The 13,142-nt window shown below is 42.9% G+C and overlaps 1 protein-coding gene across 2 annotated transcripts in view; it reads right to left on the reverse strand.

Annotated features, from left to right (window-relative positions):
- Positions 1-706: 706 nt before the first annotated feature.
- Positions 707-13,142, reverse strand: part of Hs3st1 (heparan sulfate-glucosamine 3-sulfotransferase 1) — a 32,716-nt gene continuing 20,280 nt past the window's right edge. For both annotated transcript variants that reach the window (XM_085836660.1, XM_021163912.3), the window contains exon 2: positions 707-2,420. In XM_085836660.1, coding sequence (XP_085692786.1) covers positions 1,379-2,314 — 936 coding nt within the window. In that variant the 5' untranslated portion in view covers positions 2,315-2,420 and the 3' untranslated portion in view covers positions 707-1,378. The remainder of the gene's footprint in view (positions 2,421-13,142) is intronic.

Below are 13,142 nucleotides of genomic sequence, written 5' to 3' on the forward strand. Positions count from 1 at the left end.
CTTATTACTATGGAAAAGATCTAGTCTAGTTAATCATAAAAGGTTGATTATCAGGTATATGTGACAATCCAGAGACTTAGAACTGGCTTTTGTGACCAGCCTCTGCTTTGTGGCTGTTCTAAGGGGAAGGGAAACTCCCATTTATGTGCGCAGGTGCACTGGGTTAGGTTGTGATTTTTTTTTTTTTTTCACATCTTAACTTCAGTCCTTGGGAGTTTTAATTTGTTTCCTATTCAAAACTATAGAGTTGGAGCCAGTTCTGAAGTTATATCTCTATGAGTATGAAATAGAAGATCATAAGTGCATGTTGATCTTTCAGAAGACAAATTCTAGAGTGAGCAAAGGCTACTACTACTTACTCTGCTCCTCATGCGAGATTTAGGCTGGACAGACACACACAAAGAGGACTTGAATGTTTCTTGCTCTCTCGTAAGTAGCTTTGTGGAGGCCAGTTGCCCCCAAAGGCAAAGTTTACAGCCCCAAGATCATTCTGAAATCCAAGGGTGTAAGCTTGTTTATTATGAGTTTTGCCCATATCCTCTAAGACTAATTTGGATCTTAAGAAACCTCTTGCCAGTTCTCATCTGTTTTTAAGTCTCAGTGCCATTTTCTTCACTTAAAACTCATATGTGGGGGAAGGGGCAAAAAAAAAAAAAAAAAAAAAAACCCAAAACTCATATGTGTTAAATCTATACACAAGCTGGCAGAGGTTAAACCCACATGAAGACCGGCAGGGGTTAAGCCCTCAGGCAAGCTGACAGTGGTTAAACCCATATGCAGGCTACAGGGGTTAAACCCACATGTGGGCTGTCTGAACATGAATAAAACTGCCACTTCCAAAAATAATACTCTCAGTGAGGAGGAAATTCAAATTTCAAGTAAAAACTAAATCTGAAGACAACAGTCAGGCATTAAAAAAAAAAATTCAGAAAAGAGAGGAGAAAGATCCATAATACCAATAAATTTTTTTTAAGCAGAAAAAGATTATAGATTTGACAAGGAGGGTGAAAACAAAGAGCTATTTTGGATTGGAGGCAGGTTAATTATATTTAAAACAACAACAACAACAAAAAAAGACGTCTCCAGAAAAAAAAATCTCTTATTTTTTCAGTGCAATAGTTAAGTTCCTTCATATTATAGAGACATATACACAATGTTAACAACCATGAAAAACAATACAAAACGCCCTCCATTTAACAAGTAGAAAAATATAACTACTATATATGGCAACTGTGAATCTAATACTGTACAGAAGTCATTTGTGGGTTTTACAAATAAATTATAGCTTAAATGCCTTTTTAAAATTATTTTCCTCCCCCCTTCAGATGTACACCAGAAGTTAACAACAGGAAAAGTCCCGAGCCTAGCAGACGGCAAATTAGTGCCAGTCGAATGTTCTGCCCACGAGCTTGAAAAATTTCTTATTTGGCTCATGAAAGTATTCGTGCAGTTTATCAAGTAGTTTGGGATCCACCTGGGGGTGCGCCCGGCCTTTGGACTCGTGTAAGCAGCGGTCCTTGCCACTGTCCCGCAGGCAGTAGAAGCCCTTGGTTTTGTTAAAGTAGAAGTTCGAGGCGTTGATCTGTGGAGAAAGCTTCAGGAACCTTTCGACCTTCTGGATTTCAGGGAAAGGGTCTCTGATGAGACGGTCGCCATCCACAATGTGGATGTGGCCCAACGGGAAAAAACGCAGCCAGTTCAGCATGTGTGCATGGTACAGGCTGCGGTTGAGAGCCTTGTAGTCCAGGTTCAGCCGTCCGTCCCTCATTAGGAGGTCCTCAATGGGTGGGTAGGGCTTGTGCTTCTGAAGGTGGTTGTACAACACCTGGGTGTAGTCGGACAGCACGCGCTCGGATGGGTCCCTCAGGATAAGCAGCAGGCGGATGGTGGGGTTCATGCTGTGGATTCTCTCAGGCACTTTGGGCGAAGTGAAATAGGCGGGTGTCTTCTCCACTGTGAGCTGGTGCGGGGAGGAGAAGGGCATCTGGGTGAGGTACCAGCCCAGGCCTTGGCTGTAATGCTCCTCCCAGTCAAAGAAATGGACCTCGTTTTCAGCTGCAGCAACATCAGGATGCAGGCTGAGCATCTCCAGCAGGGCTCTGGTACCACCCTTGCGCACCCCAATGATGATGGTCTGTGGCAGCTGCTGTGTGGAACCATTGGATGCTGTGCCTTCTCCGGTGTCCTCTGGGAGAATAATCACCTTCCTCAGAAGCTCCTGCTGTTTGAGCCCAGGGCCAGGAGCAGCCGGGTGGGAATGCACAAGCTGGGGCTGGGCCACCAGCAGCACCGCACCCAGGAGCAGCAAGGTCATGCTGTACAGCTCAGGAACTTCACTGGGCCACACGCCCCTGGATCATGAAGTAGCAGCAAGGCTCCCTCTTGATTACTGGAACATGAGCATCTCCAGTTGCCAATTACTAGGGAGGAAAAGAAGAAGCTTTTAGCCCCAAGCAGACATGGAAGTTATCCAACATCTATAGTCGTGAGCACTGTCCTCACCTCCCTCAAACGCTCTATTCTATAAAAGAGGGATAACAAACATTTTCTGTAAAGGACTAGAGAATAAATATTTTTGGCTTTTGGGACATATAGTTTCTATGGCAACACCAATTCCAACTGTGCTTTTCTGGATCTGAGGCGGCCACAGACAATAGACAGAGACAGGGGCGTGGCTGTGTTTCAATAAAACTTTGTTTGTGGACACAAAAATTTGAATGTCAAATAATTCTCATGTGGTATTACATATTACACTCGATTTTAAGATTTAGTTCGATTGTGTGAGTATGTGTGTGTGTGTGCTCACACGTGTGTGTGTTTGCAAATATTTGCTCATGAGTGCAGGTGGCATCAGAGGCAAGAAGCCTATGATTCCCTCCAAGTTGGAGTTAGAGGCATTTGTGAGCCCTCCTATAGTGGGTCAGAATGGCTAAGATCAAAAATTCAGGTGACAGCAGATGCTGGCGAGGATGTGGAGAAAGAGGAACACTCCTCCATTGTTGGTGGGATTGCAAGCTTGTACAACCACTCTGGAAATCAGTCTGGCGGTTCCTCAGAAAATTGGACATAGTACTACCGGAGGATCCAGCAATACCTCTCCTGGGCATATATCCAGAAGATGTCCCAACCGGTAAGAAGGACACATGCTCCACTATGTTCATAGCAGCCCTATTTATAATAGCCAGAAGCTGGAAAGAACCCAGATGTACCTCAACAGAGGAATGGATACAGAAATTATGGTACATTTACACAATGGAGTACTACTCAGCTATTAAAAAGAATGAATTTATGAAATTCCTAGCCAAATGGATGGACCTGGAGGGCATCATCTTGAGTGAAGTAACACAATCACAAAAGAACTCACACAATATGTATTCATTGATAAGTGGATATTAGCCCAAAACTTAGGATACCCAAGATATAAGATACAATTTGCTAAACGCATGAAACTCAAGAAGAATGAAGACCAAAGTGTGGACACTGTGCACCTTCTTAGAATTGGGAACAAAACACCCAGGGAAGGAGCTACAGAGACAAAGTTCGTAGCTGTGATGAAAGGATGGTCCATTTAGAGACTGCTGTATCCAGGGATCCGTCCCATAATCAGCTTCTAAACGCTGACACCATTGCATACACTAGCAAGATCTTGCTGAAAGGACCCAAATATAGCTGTCTCTTGTGAGACGATGCCGGGGCCTAGCAAACACAGGAGTGGATGTTCACAGTCAGCTATTGGATGTATCACAGGGCTCCCAATGGAGAAGCTAGAGAAAGTACCCAAGGAGCTAAAGGGATCTGCAACCCTATTGTTGGAACAACATGATGTACTAACCGGAACCCTGGAGCTCTTGTCTCTAGCTGCATATGTATCGAAAGATGGCCTAGTCGGCCATCAATGGAAAGAGAGGCCCATTGGACTTGCAAACTTTATATGCCCCAATATAGGGGAATGCCAGGGCCAAAAGAATGGGAATGGGTGGGTAGGGAAGTGGGGGGCGCTATGGGGGACTTTTGGGATAGTATTGGAAATGTAATTGAGGAAATTATGTAATAAAAATATTTAAAAAAAAAAAAAAAAAAAAAAAAAAAAAAAAAAAAAAAAGAAGTGGATTCTGGTCCTCTGTAATAGCATTATGTGTTCTTAACTGCAACAGACTTTCAACTCTAGAAAGCATCTAAAGATTATCTCCCTCCTGTCAGCCTCTGCTGATTTGGAGGTCCAGCTGATATGGAAGCAGACTAGTTTCTGCACACCCTGTCTCCCACCAGGGGTTTCTATTCCAATGGGGTGCAGAAGCCCATGTGAAGGAATGAATGAATAGTCTAGTGTTTCCCCCAGCATCAGACTCTGGTGGCTGCTTTGTCCAGGACACTGTGTTTCTCAGTTTGGAGTCTGGCCAACGTATACAGACAGATGTGACAGTAAGGGGAACTCATCTCTGCCACAATTGCGTTATACCTGCAGCTATCTCTATATCCTTGCAATAAGAACAGGTCTGATCAGCTACAGATCTGGGTGAGAGGAAGGACAAATGATCCTGGCTCATGAGCAAGAACCAGTGGCTATTGTTTGATCGCTGGGTTTGGGGATGGTTTGTTGAGTTTGGCAGAGGGAAATGTGTGTACGCTGACTGCAGGCAACAGGCAGCAGGATGACTGACACAGGCTGGAGTTAGATGTTAGGTTAACATTATATGGAGATATGCTTACTCATTTGCCTAAAACCATTGAAAAGTCATCATAACAGAAGACGTTGAAGTGTGCCTAGTGGGATTAAAAAGGCAACATTATCCGAAGAGCACAAAGCTTTACTATTTATAAAGTGGCTCACAACTGGCAGAGTTCATTGTCATCACAGCCACACAGGGTGACATCGGAAATAAAGGTTAAGATCACCATCAATATATAGCTTAGGGTCCTGAAATATAAGGACACAAAAATGTCATAATAATTCAATTTAAAAATCAGGGCCCAATTTAAAAGTTCTAAATGGAGAAGTTGTATGCTGGCAAACTTCCTTCCTTCGTTCCTCCGCTTTTTTTAAACTGCATCACCTGTTGTGATAAAGTCCTTGCAGGACATCGACTGTTGGCCTAAATCTAGGGACTCACACAGATAACAAGCTGTGGTTGCCGCTCTGAAAAATAGACACACTGGAACCATGTTTGCCATTCTCCAACAAAGAAGCAGAGGCACTGGCTTGCTTTGGTCATTCGCAAGTGGTTGGAAAAGTCACAGCAAGGGGATTGTAGGGTTTCTCCAGTCAGTGAAATGTTTGCTTCTTCTTTATATCAAGCTTATCATTTACTTGACCATAATGCATGAATAAAGAACAAATTCAGGGCCCTCAACTTTATGGTCCTCAGACACAAGGATTTGTCATTTACGAAATGTATGTTAAAACCATGAGCCCTGGCTGGAGGGTGGCTCAGTGGTCAAACATACTCGCTGCTCTTCCAGAGGAGCCAGTTTCACTTTTAGCTCAGCATGGTGGCTCACAATTGGCTGTAACTCCACTTTCAGGGAATCTGAAGCCTCTTTTGACCTCAGCAGTCACCAGATACACATGTGGTCTACATACATACATGAAGACAAAATAATCACATACATACAAAATGAACAACTAAGATAAAGCCAAAGCAAGAGCTTGAGCACTGAGCCAGACAGAAGTCTAGAGAGTAGCAAACATGAAGCAAGGTGGACATATGAACTAGAAACTCTGCAAATGGGACTGGAGGTCAGTGAGCACACCCTTGGGGGAAGGTGTTTATGGAGGGTGTGGCTAAGCGGTGTGGGTTGGGTTGGGTTGGCAAAGGGTGTGAACTCAGTGTGATAAGATTGCTTTCCTCAAAGAAAGGATTCAGGAAGCTTTACTAAAAGATCTTTTTCTTCTTCACTGTTCAAGTGAATGGAGCCAAGGAGCCATCTGTACCTGCCCGCTACACATTTGAGGGTAGTTTGCCCAGAAAGGTCAAGAGCAAAGAATGAACCACAAGTGAGACATGGGTGGTACTAACTCTGACATGCTAGAGTGTCTCACTGTGTGTGGTGGCCACAGCCGTCAATTTCTGTCTTTAGACTCAGGACCTGAACAACCAACAAGTCACAGGATTCAACACTCATATGACCAACACACAGGTACAACTGAAATCTGTATTATCTGGCTGCTCATGCTTTCTCTGCCTTATTCTGAAGTAAATCAGTCACCACAGAATACACCTGAGACTCTTCCTAACAGGGAATTACCAACAAACAGCAGAGAAGATGCTAAATATTGTTTGTCTGGAGTGCTGAGAGAGAAAAATAGTCCAATTGTTTATTCAGTACTAAATGGTCAGCCCTGAAAACATACACGCAGTGTGCAGACTGTACAGGTTATATTTATGGATACGTAAATATATATACATATTAGTTATAATTATATATGTGTGTATATATATACATATACAAATATGCATGCAACAACAATTAACGGAAAAAGAGACCATGAAGTTGAAAGACAGCAATGTGGGATATGTTGAGTGTTTTGGAGGGAGAAAATGCAAAGGAAAGATGATGTAATTATATAATAATATCAAAAATTAAATGAAAATTTAAAACCAGACATTTAGGCATTCAGAAACCCCTTGTTTTGAAAGACCTCCAAAACGGGGGTGGGGTGGGGGGTGTCAACCCTCACTCAAGTCCCGGGATGATGCATTGCCCAAGAACTCGAGACCAATCATGATGCAAACAGCAAGAGGTTTAATCGGGGAAAGGCCAGTGCACTGGGGACGACTTGTATCCCACACAGGGGTAGAGGAGTCGACCCTGAGCTCAAGGGGTAAGGGGTTTATAAAGACAGAAACCGCAAACTCCTGGCATTGAGCTATAGCATTTGGCAAGCATAATGGGTTCAAGGAACGGTTAGAGTATTCTGTCTGAACATTTCCTGAAACAATGGAGCAAGTTAAATTTCTACTTTGTGGTTAGTACATCCTGGAACAATGGGGTGAGTTAAACTTTTACTCCCTGCCATTAGTAAGGTCTATTTCGGACACAAGTCTAGATACTTTCGTAATTTTTCACCCTCTCTCAGGAGCTTTCAGTTTATTTCTGCTTTCTAATACATTTATTTATGTCTATATCCTTTTCATTATAAAGATATTGGTGTTATACAGGTAAAGCTGACCAGCCCTACACACACACACACACACACACACACACACATACACACACATTTTATATGTGTGTGTATATGACAAAATACAAACTACACAGTATACATAAGAAGAATGAGAAACATTTCAACCTAGAAATCTAGAGCTACACTGCATAGGATTTTTATCTCATTTCTTATTGGAAACTATTTTACGCAAAAAAAATATAAAATTATAGCACAGAGGTTATCATTTTTGTATGTGTATATACATATGCATGTATACACATAAAATCATGTATATATATATATGCACATGTATGTACATACACACAGAAAATCCTGTATGTATATGCACACATATGCATATGCACACATGCAGAGAGTGTGCATATTTATAGCTAAATATGCTGTACAAATGTCATCCATATCTAAAATGTATACATATGTATATGTGCATATCACATGTGTAAATGCATAGCATATATGTGGTAACATAGTAACTCATTTATGTATAGAACATATATTCACACAGTAATCTTATGTTTCTTGTGTGCTTTGATAACTCAAGCTCTCATTGATACAATCAGAATTATTTACTCACGGGAAAGAAAAACATCTGCAAGTTCACATGAACCTGAAAACAGTCTCTGGGGTTCCTGACCTTGACAATGGGTTTTCAAACAATAAGGAAGAGAGTCCTTTTGTTTTTGCCTTTCATTTTACACTTGAGGAGACCCTCCGGTGACTTGGCTATAGCCAAATTGAAACTTTTGGCCAGTGAAGTCCAGTCTAGTGACCTGAGGGCTATTACAACTCTTCCAAGCATGTGATCTTGATATATAGCAATGATAGTGAGGGATAGATGTTCACAAAGGAAGAGCCAATGTAAAACAGTCAGGTATAATCCCTTAGCTCCCCATTCTAGAAGTCAAATATACACAGAGTATATATTGGGCATGGTATTTTAAACCCATTTATTGCTTTTAGTCAGTAGATGAGCAAGAAGATCTATACAGACTGTAAGACCAGGCGAGGTATCCTGCCTCTGGTTTTGAGTTTAGACGAACTGACTTTGACTCTTTGCCTAAGTCTGATCATCTGTGAAATAAGAATTTACCCCAAATGATTCCTTTGGAACTTGAATGAAGAAGTGTGTGCCAGAGAGATTTACCTAAGAGAAATGAGTCACATTTGTACTTTAAATTTTCTTAGAAACCATCTGAGAGAAATCTTATTTTATATGACTCAATGTATACAAAATGTCCTTGTTCCAGAATAAAATCATAATAAAAAAATTAATGAGCAATTTTTCAGTATTTTACATTAAGTCTTGATTAGCCTGTGTGTGTCTTTCTGACAATAGCAGTCCCCCCCCACCCCCGCAGGCACTCCCCCACAACACCCCCCCCCCTGTGTTGCCTGGGGCAACTGAAATGGGTAAGGCAAGAAGGTTGGGGAAGCTGTAATTCTTCTCTTAACACCTTCACAGAGAGGTCCCCTCCCAACTCACAGAGAAGTCCCTGAGCAGGAAAAGGACAAGGAAGGCAAACCTGAACTTGCAGGTGACATAAATACATTCATATTCTTTCTGTTGATAACTTCATTATTCTCCCACAGGAAATAAACCAGGTGACCTTGAACACAAAGGTCTATCTGAAAGCTTGGAGCTGTCAAGGGCACAGACACAGATTATTCCAGGTACCTGGAGCTGAGGCCAGGCACCCTGGCAAGAACATAGACAGCAGCTCCAGCTTCTGCTGGCACCAGGCTATGGGCTGGCAGCTTCACACATAGCATGCCTGCAGTCTTGACAAGGAGCCCTCAGGACAGCTAGCATTGCTCAGAGAAAGCGGTGCTCAAAGGAATCAGAGGTTTGTCAGGAAAGAGTGAGCCAAACTCACACCCAAGTAGAGTCTGAGCAGGTAGACCCAGAACCTGGCCGTGTCTCTCACTTCTTCCCAGTGTCTGGTGTTAGTGTGGCTGCTGGAAATCAAACCTGGGTGCTCAGAAAGATCAGAAAGGAAATACTCTTAATCACTGAGCCATATATCTTGCCTCCTTGGTTGGATTCTTAACCAAACCATGTGTGTGTGTGTGTGTGTGTGTGTGTGTGTGTGTGTGTGTGTGTGTGTGTATTAGGCCTTTTGGGTTGAAGTTCTGTTGTGTAGCCAAACCCCAAATGGATGACTATAAAGACTCAGACTGGCTAGCCTGACAAAATTAAACCTCATATTTTATGGATAGATTATTAAGTCCAAGAGGGAAGCCATTCTCCTCTCTGCTTCTTTAATCAAAAAGACTGTTTTTAGATGTGCTAGGGTGACAACCTAAGAACTGGAAGCAGCAGGTATCTTTCCCCTCCTCCCCTCTCCACATCCCTGTGTCCACCTCATGACAATACTGAATACTAAGTATGGAAAACCAAGTGTCCACAGGCTCTCCCAGAGGGTGGCCTCCTTTGTTCTTTGAATTTAGACCAAATATCTCAGGCTGGGGACATCCTCATTGTGGGACCTGAATGTCTCTTGGGCTTCACTTTCTTTCTTTGCCAAGCTCTGACCACACTAGTTTCTCCATGCCTCATACTTCACCAAGTTCATCTCAGCTTGTAGATCCTTGTTTCCAGAATGCTGTATGCCAGGCTTTGTGAAGCTGTCTCTTTCTTGCTATTCAGATTTTCTTTCACCTCTGATCTTTCTCTCAATGGTCTTTACATTATCCAGTTCTAGAGGCCCCATCCATCGTACCAAATCACATCTGTCCTCCACCTCTCCACCCAGGCCTGCACACCACTGAGTCTCTTGGCAGTGACTAGTTTTCCCCCTGATGCTTACTCCAGAGAATGGCATTATTCCTGGCTCACTGTAGGGGGCAAAGACTATTTCCTCTATGAACTTGTCAAATGCAGGGGCCAGTAAGGCCAGTGGCTATAAGTTACAGGGAACAGATTTTAATTTAGTAAAAGGCGAAACATAACAGCCTATTCATTGGAAAGACTGCCAAATTGCCATGCTTCTCTTATTCCTAGAGAGTCAAGAAGCAGCCAGATGTTGAAGTGGGGTTTGGGGGGCAAACTTCATATTGCTCAGTGATTGGACAAGCTCACCCAGGAGTCCTGAAAACATCTTAATTAAAAAGGAGGAGTAGGTATGAAATAACCCTTCAAAATATTTTAATTTTCTCCTTAAGTCTTTTTATTACATAATTCACATTATGACTCAGACTCCAAATGTGATTAACTCTAATATACCCTTGTAGTCTCACCAGTAGAACATATTCACTATCAGAGGACACATGCAAAATAGTTCATGAAACAGTGACATCCATGCTAATCTGTCTTCAAAATACCTTCACAGTCCTGCCACCTACCATGAGCACACAGCTAGCTCAAGCATGCTTCTCCTCTAGGGTAAAAGGCTCCACGATCTAACGGAAGAGGTGGAAAGGAAGGGGTTATTTGCTGAGCAGTCACTGTGTGCAGAGGACAGCAAGCACAAGAGCGGAGGTCTTCTCTAGAACCTTCAACATCACCACTAGCGAGAATGGTTGTTTTCATTTTATTTTGTACTTTTAAGCACTGACAGGGCATTAGAGAATAGTGACAATGCAAGGAAGCTCTGGTAATTGGAAAGATCCAAATGGGAACTCTTATAGGAAGTAATCCCAGGTAAGCATAATACCTCTTAGGTATTCAGTGTATCAGCCCCCTGTTCTCCAGGAAGTTATATGGAACCACAGGGGTGTGAGTGTGTGTGTGTGTGTGTGTGTGTGTGTGTGTTTAGGGGTAGATGTTATGGCAGAAGAGAGACCTGGAGATTAACATTAAGATTAACATGTGAAAGAAACCAGTTGGCAGGAAAGGGCTGGAAACACTTCCTGACTGGTGGCAGATACTATAAGCAGAACACATCCAAGAGAAGCCTGACACTCACACACACATGACAGAGGCAGAAGAACTGATGAAAGGCCATGATCCTCCTGTCCCATGCTCAATTCTTTATTCTTAGGCGCAGGACCTGGAAAACTTCAGGGAGAGTGTCCTCAGCCTCAGGGCCATTCCTATACAAACTCTACACAATGGACCTAAGCCTACTGCATATGTGGGCAGTCAGTATTAGGTCATCTTTGCTAAGTATGCAACACTGTGAGTGTCTAGCACACAGTAGGTTCTCAACAAACATCAATGTCCTGATGTTCTTGCCCCTGATTGTTATGAAAGTAAGTTATTAAGGTTAACTAGCCACCTCAAGGTCACAGAATCAGGAATCATCAAAACTATTCTTCAGGGTCCTTGTCCAAGGCTCTTGCTTTGCCTTCGCCCATCTTGGAAGGGAAGCTTCGCTGTGGACAGTACAAATATACTCTGGGCAGAGGCATAAACTGCTGAAAAAGCCAGAGAAGGTGGCAGAAGGCACCGGCTCTAATAAACTACTGTGCAAAAAACTGCTTCTTTCAAGTCTCCCATGGTGATGAGTGATTTAATTTTCTGGAATGTACTGAAACCTGAGTAGAGACAGTTTGAACAACAGCAGTCAGGACTGTCATTTTATACACACACACACACACACACACACACAAAACTAAACTGAGCAATTGGAAGCATCAGGTTATTTGTTCATCCTGAAAAGTCAAAAACATCTTCACTTTCATCTTTGCACAATGACTTAAGAGTCTGTTGCCACGGTGTCAAACTTCCATCCTTGGCAGGGCCTCTTGGAAGGCAAGGCCTAGGAAACAGATTCAGTCTGTGCCTGTCAGTCTGTGAAAGGACATGGGTATTTCGAGACCTCCATAAATATTTATTTTCTTGAAATTGCCTCTACATGACACTCCTCAGCCAACGCTGACATTCAGTTTTGTTTGGAGTTATGATAATTGCTGAGAGGTAGGATGAAATGGGAAAGGGTTCAGGGTAGGAAGGAATGAAGGACAGCTCACATAACGTCAATACGTGTTCTTGGAGCACATTTGCTGTCTGAGCTAAACAAGTCAAAATGGGCCCAAGTTCCCTTCGAAATGATTCACACTCTTGGAATGCTCCAAGCTTTCTGAGTTCCCTGGAGTCCTCCATAATGTGGGAAGGCTCCAAATCCACAAAAGGTTACCTGGATAATGAACATTACTGGATAGGATCCAGGTGAGGGTGGGGCTGGGGGGGGACATGGCTTGGCAAGGACTGGAAGGTATCGTGCTGCCCCTGCAGAATCAGAGCATCCTATCTCCTGCCATAAGGAAGTTGGAGGTCAAACAACACCCCAGCATCCACCCCTTCAGGTACAAGATTAGAATGCAAGGACCCTGAGGAGGTGTTAGAAGGAAGTGACTCCAGCTTTTTCTCCAGCCCTCCAGGCTATTCGTCACACACTATCTGAAGTACTGCAGCTGTCCAAGTGGGAGAGGACAAGCCAACTTTACAAGGTCTAGTTAAAGAGGAAAAGGGTACTCTAAAAGTTTGGGGAGAGGTGTGAATTTTTGTGCCCATAAGTTCTCAGGTACACCTCGGGGTCCATGGAACAGGCCTGGAATCTCAGTGCCCACTATGATTCTCAGTGTGGTGGCCTGAGCAGGGGCTGTCCTTTGTTTCCCTGTTTGTTTTTCACTGGGGTGGATTTAGCTGGTTTTTAAACCCAGGATTAACAACAATCCTGGTACACAACAAAGAGAGAGAGATCAGTCTGGCCACAGAGGTGGAGTTATTCCAGGAAGATGATAGATAACAAGAAGTTGGAATTAGCGAGAGGATTTCCAGCCAAACCTTAGGTTCCTCCCTCAGCTCTGGAATTTAAACCGGCAGGAAAGCTCTGAAACTCTCAAGAGCACTAACCCTCTATATATTTTTTATTGTAAGGATTAAATAAAATAGTATGTATGGGGCGTTTAGGACACTGTTCATACGGCATGCCTTCAAATCATGGTATCTAATTTTATCCCTAAAAAAATGCTTCGTGGTATAAATAGGATCTAGGGGATGATAATTAGTCAAATGCATTTGTTCGTGAGC

Source organism: Mus caroli, unplaced genomic scaffold (assembly GCF_978045245.1).
Source record: "Mus caroli unplaced genomic scaffold, Mus_caroli_1 scaffold_4, whole genome shotgun sequence".
In the NCBI taxonomy this organism is placed as follows: domain Eukaryota; kingdom Metazoa; phylum Chordata; class Mammalia; order Rodentia; family Muridae; genus Mus; species Mus caroli.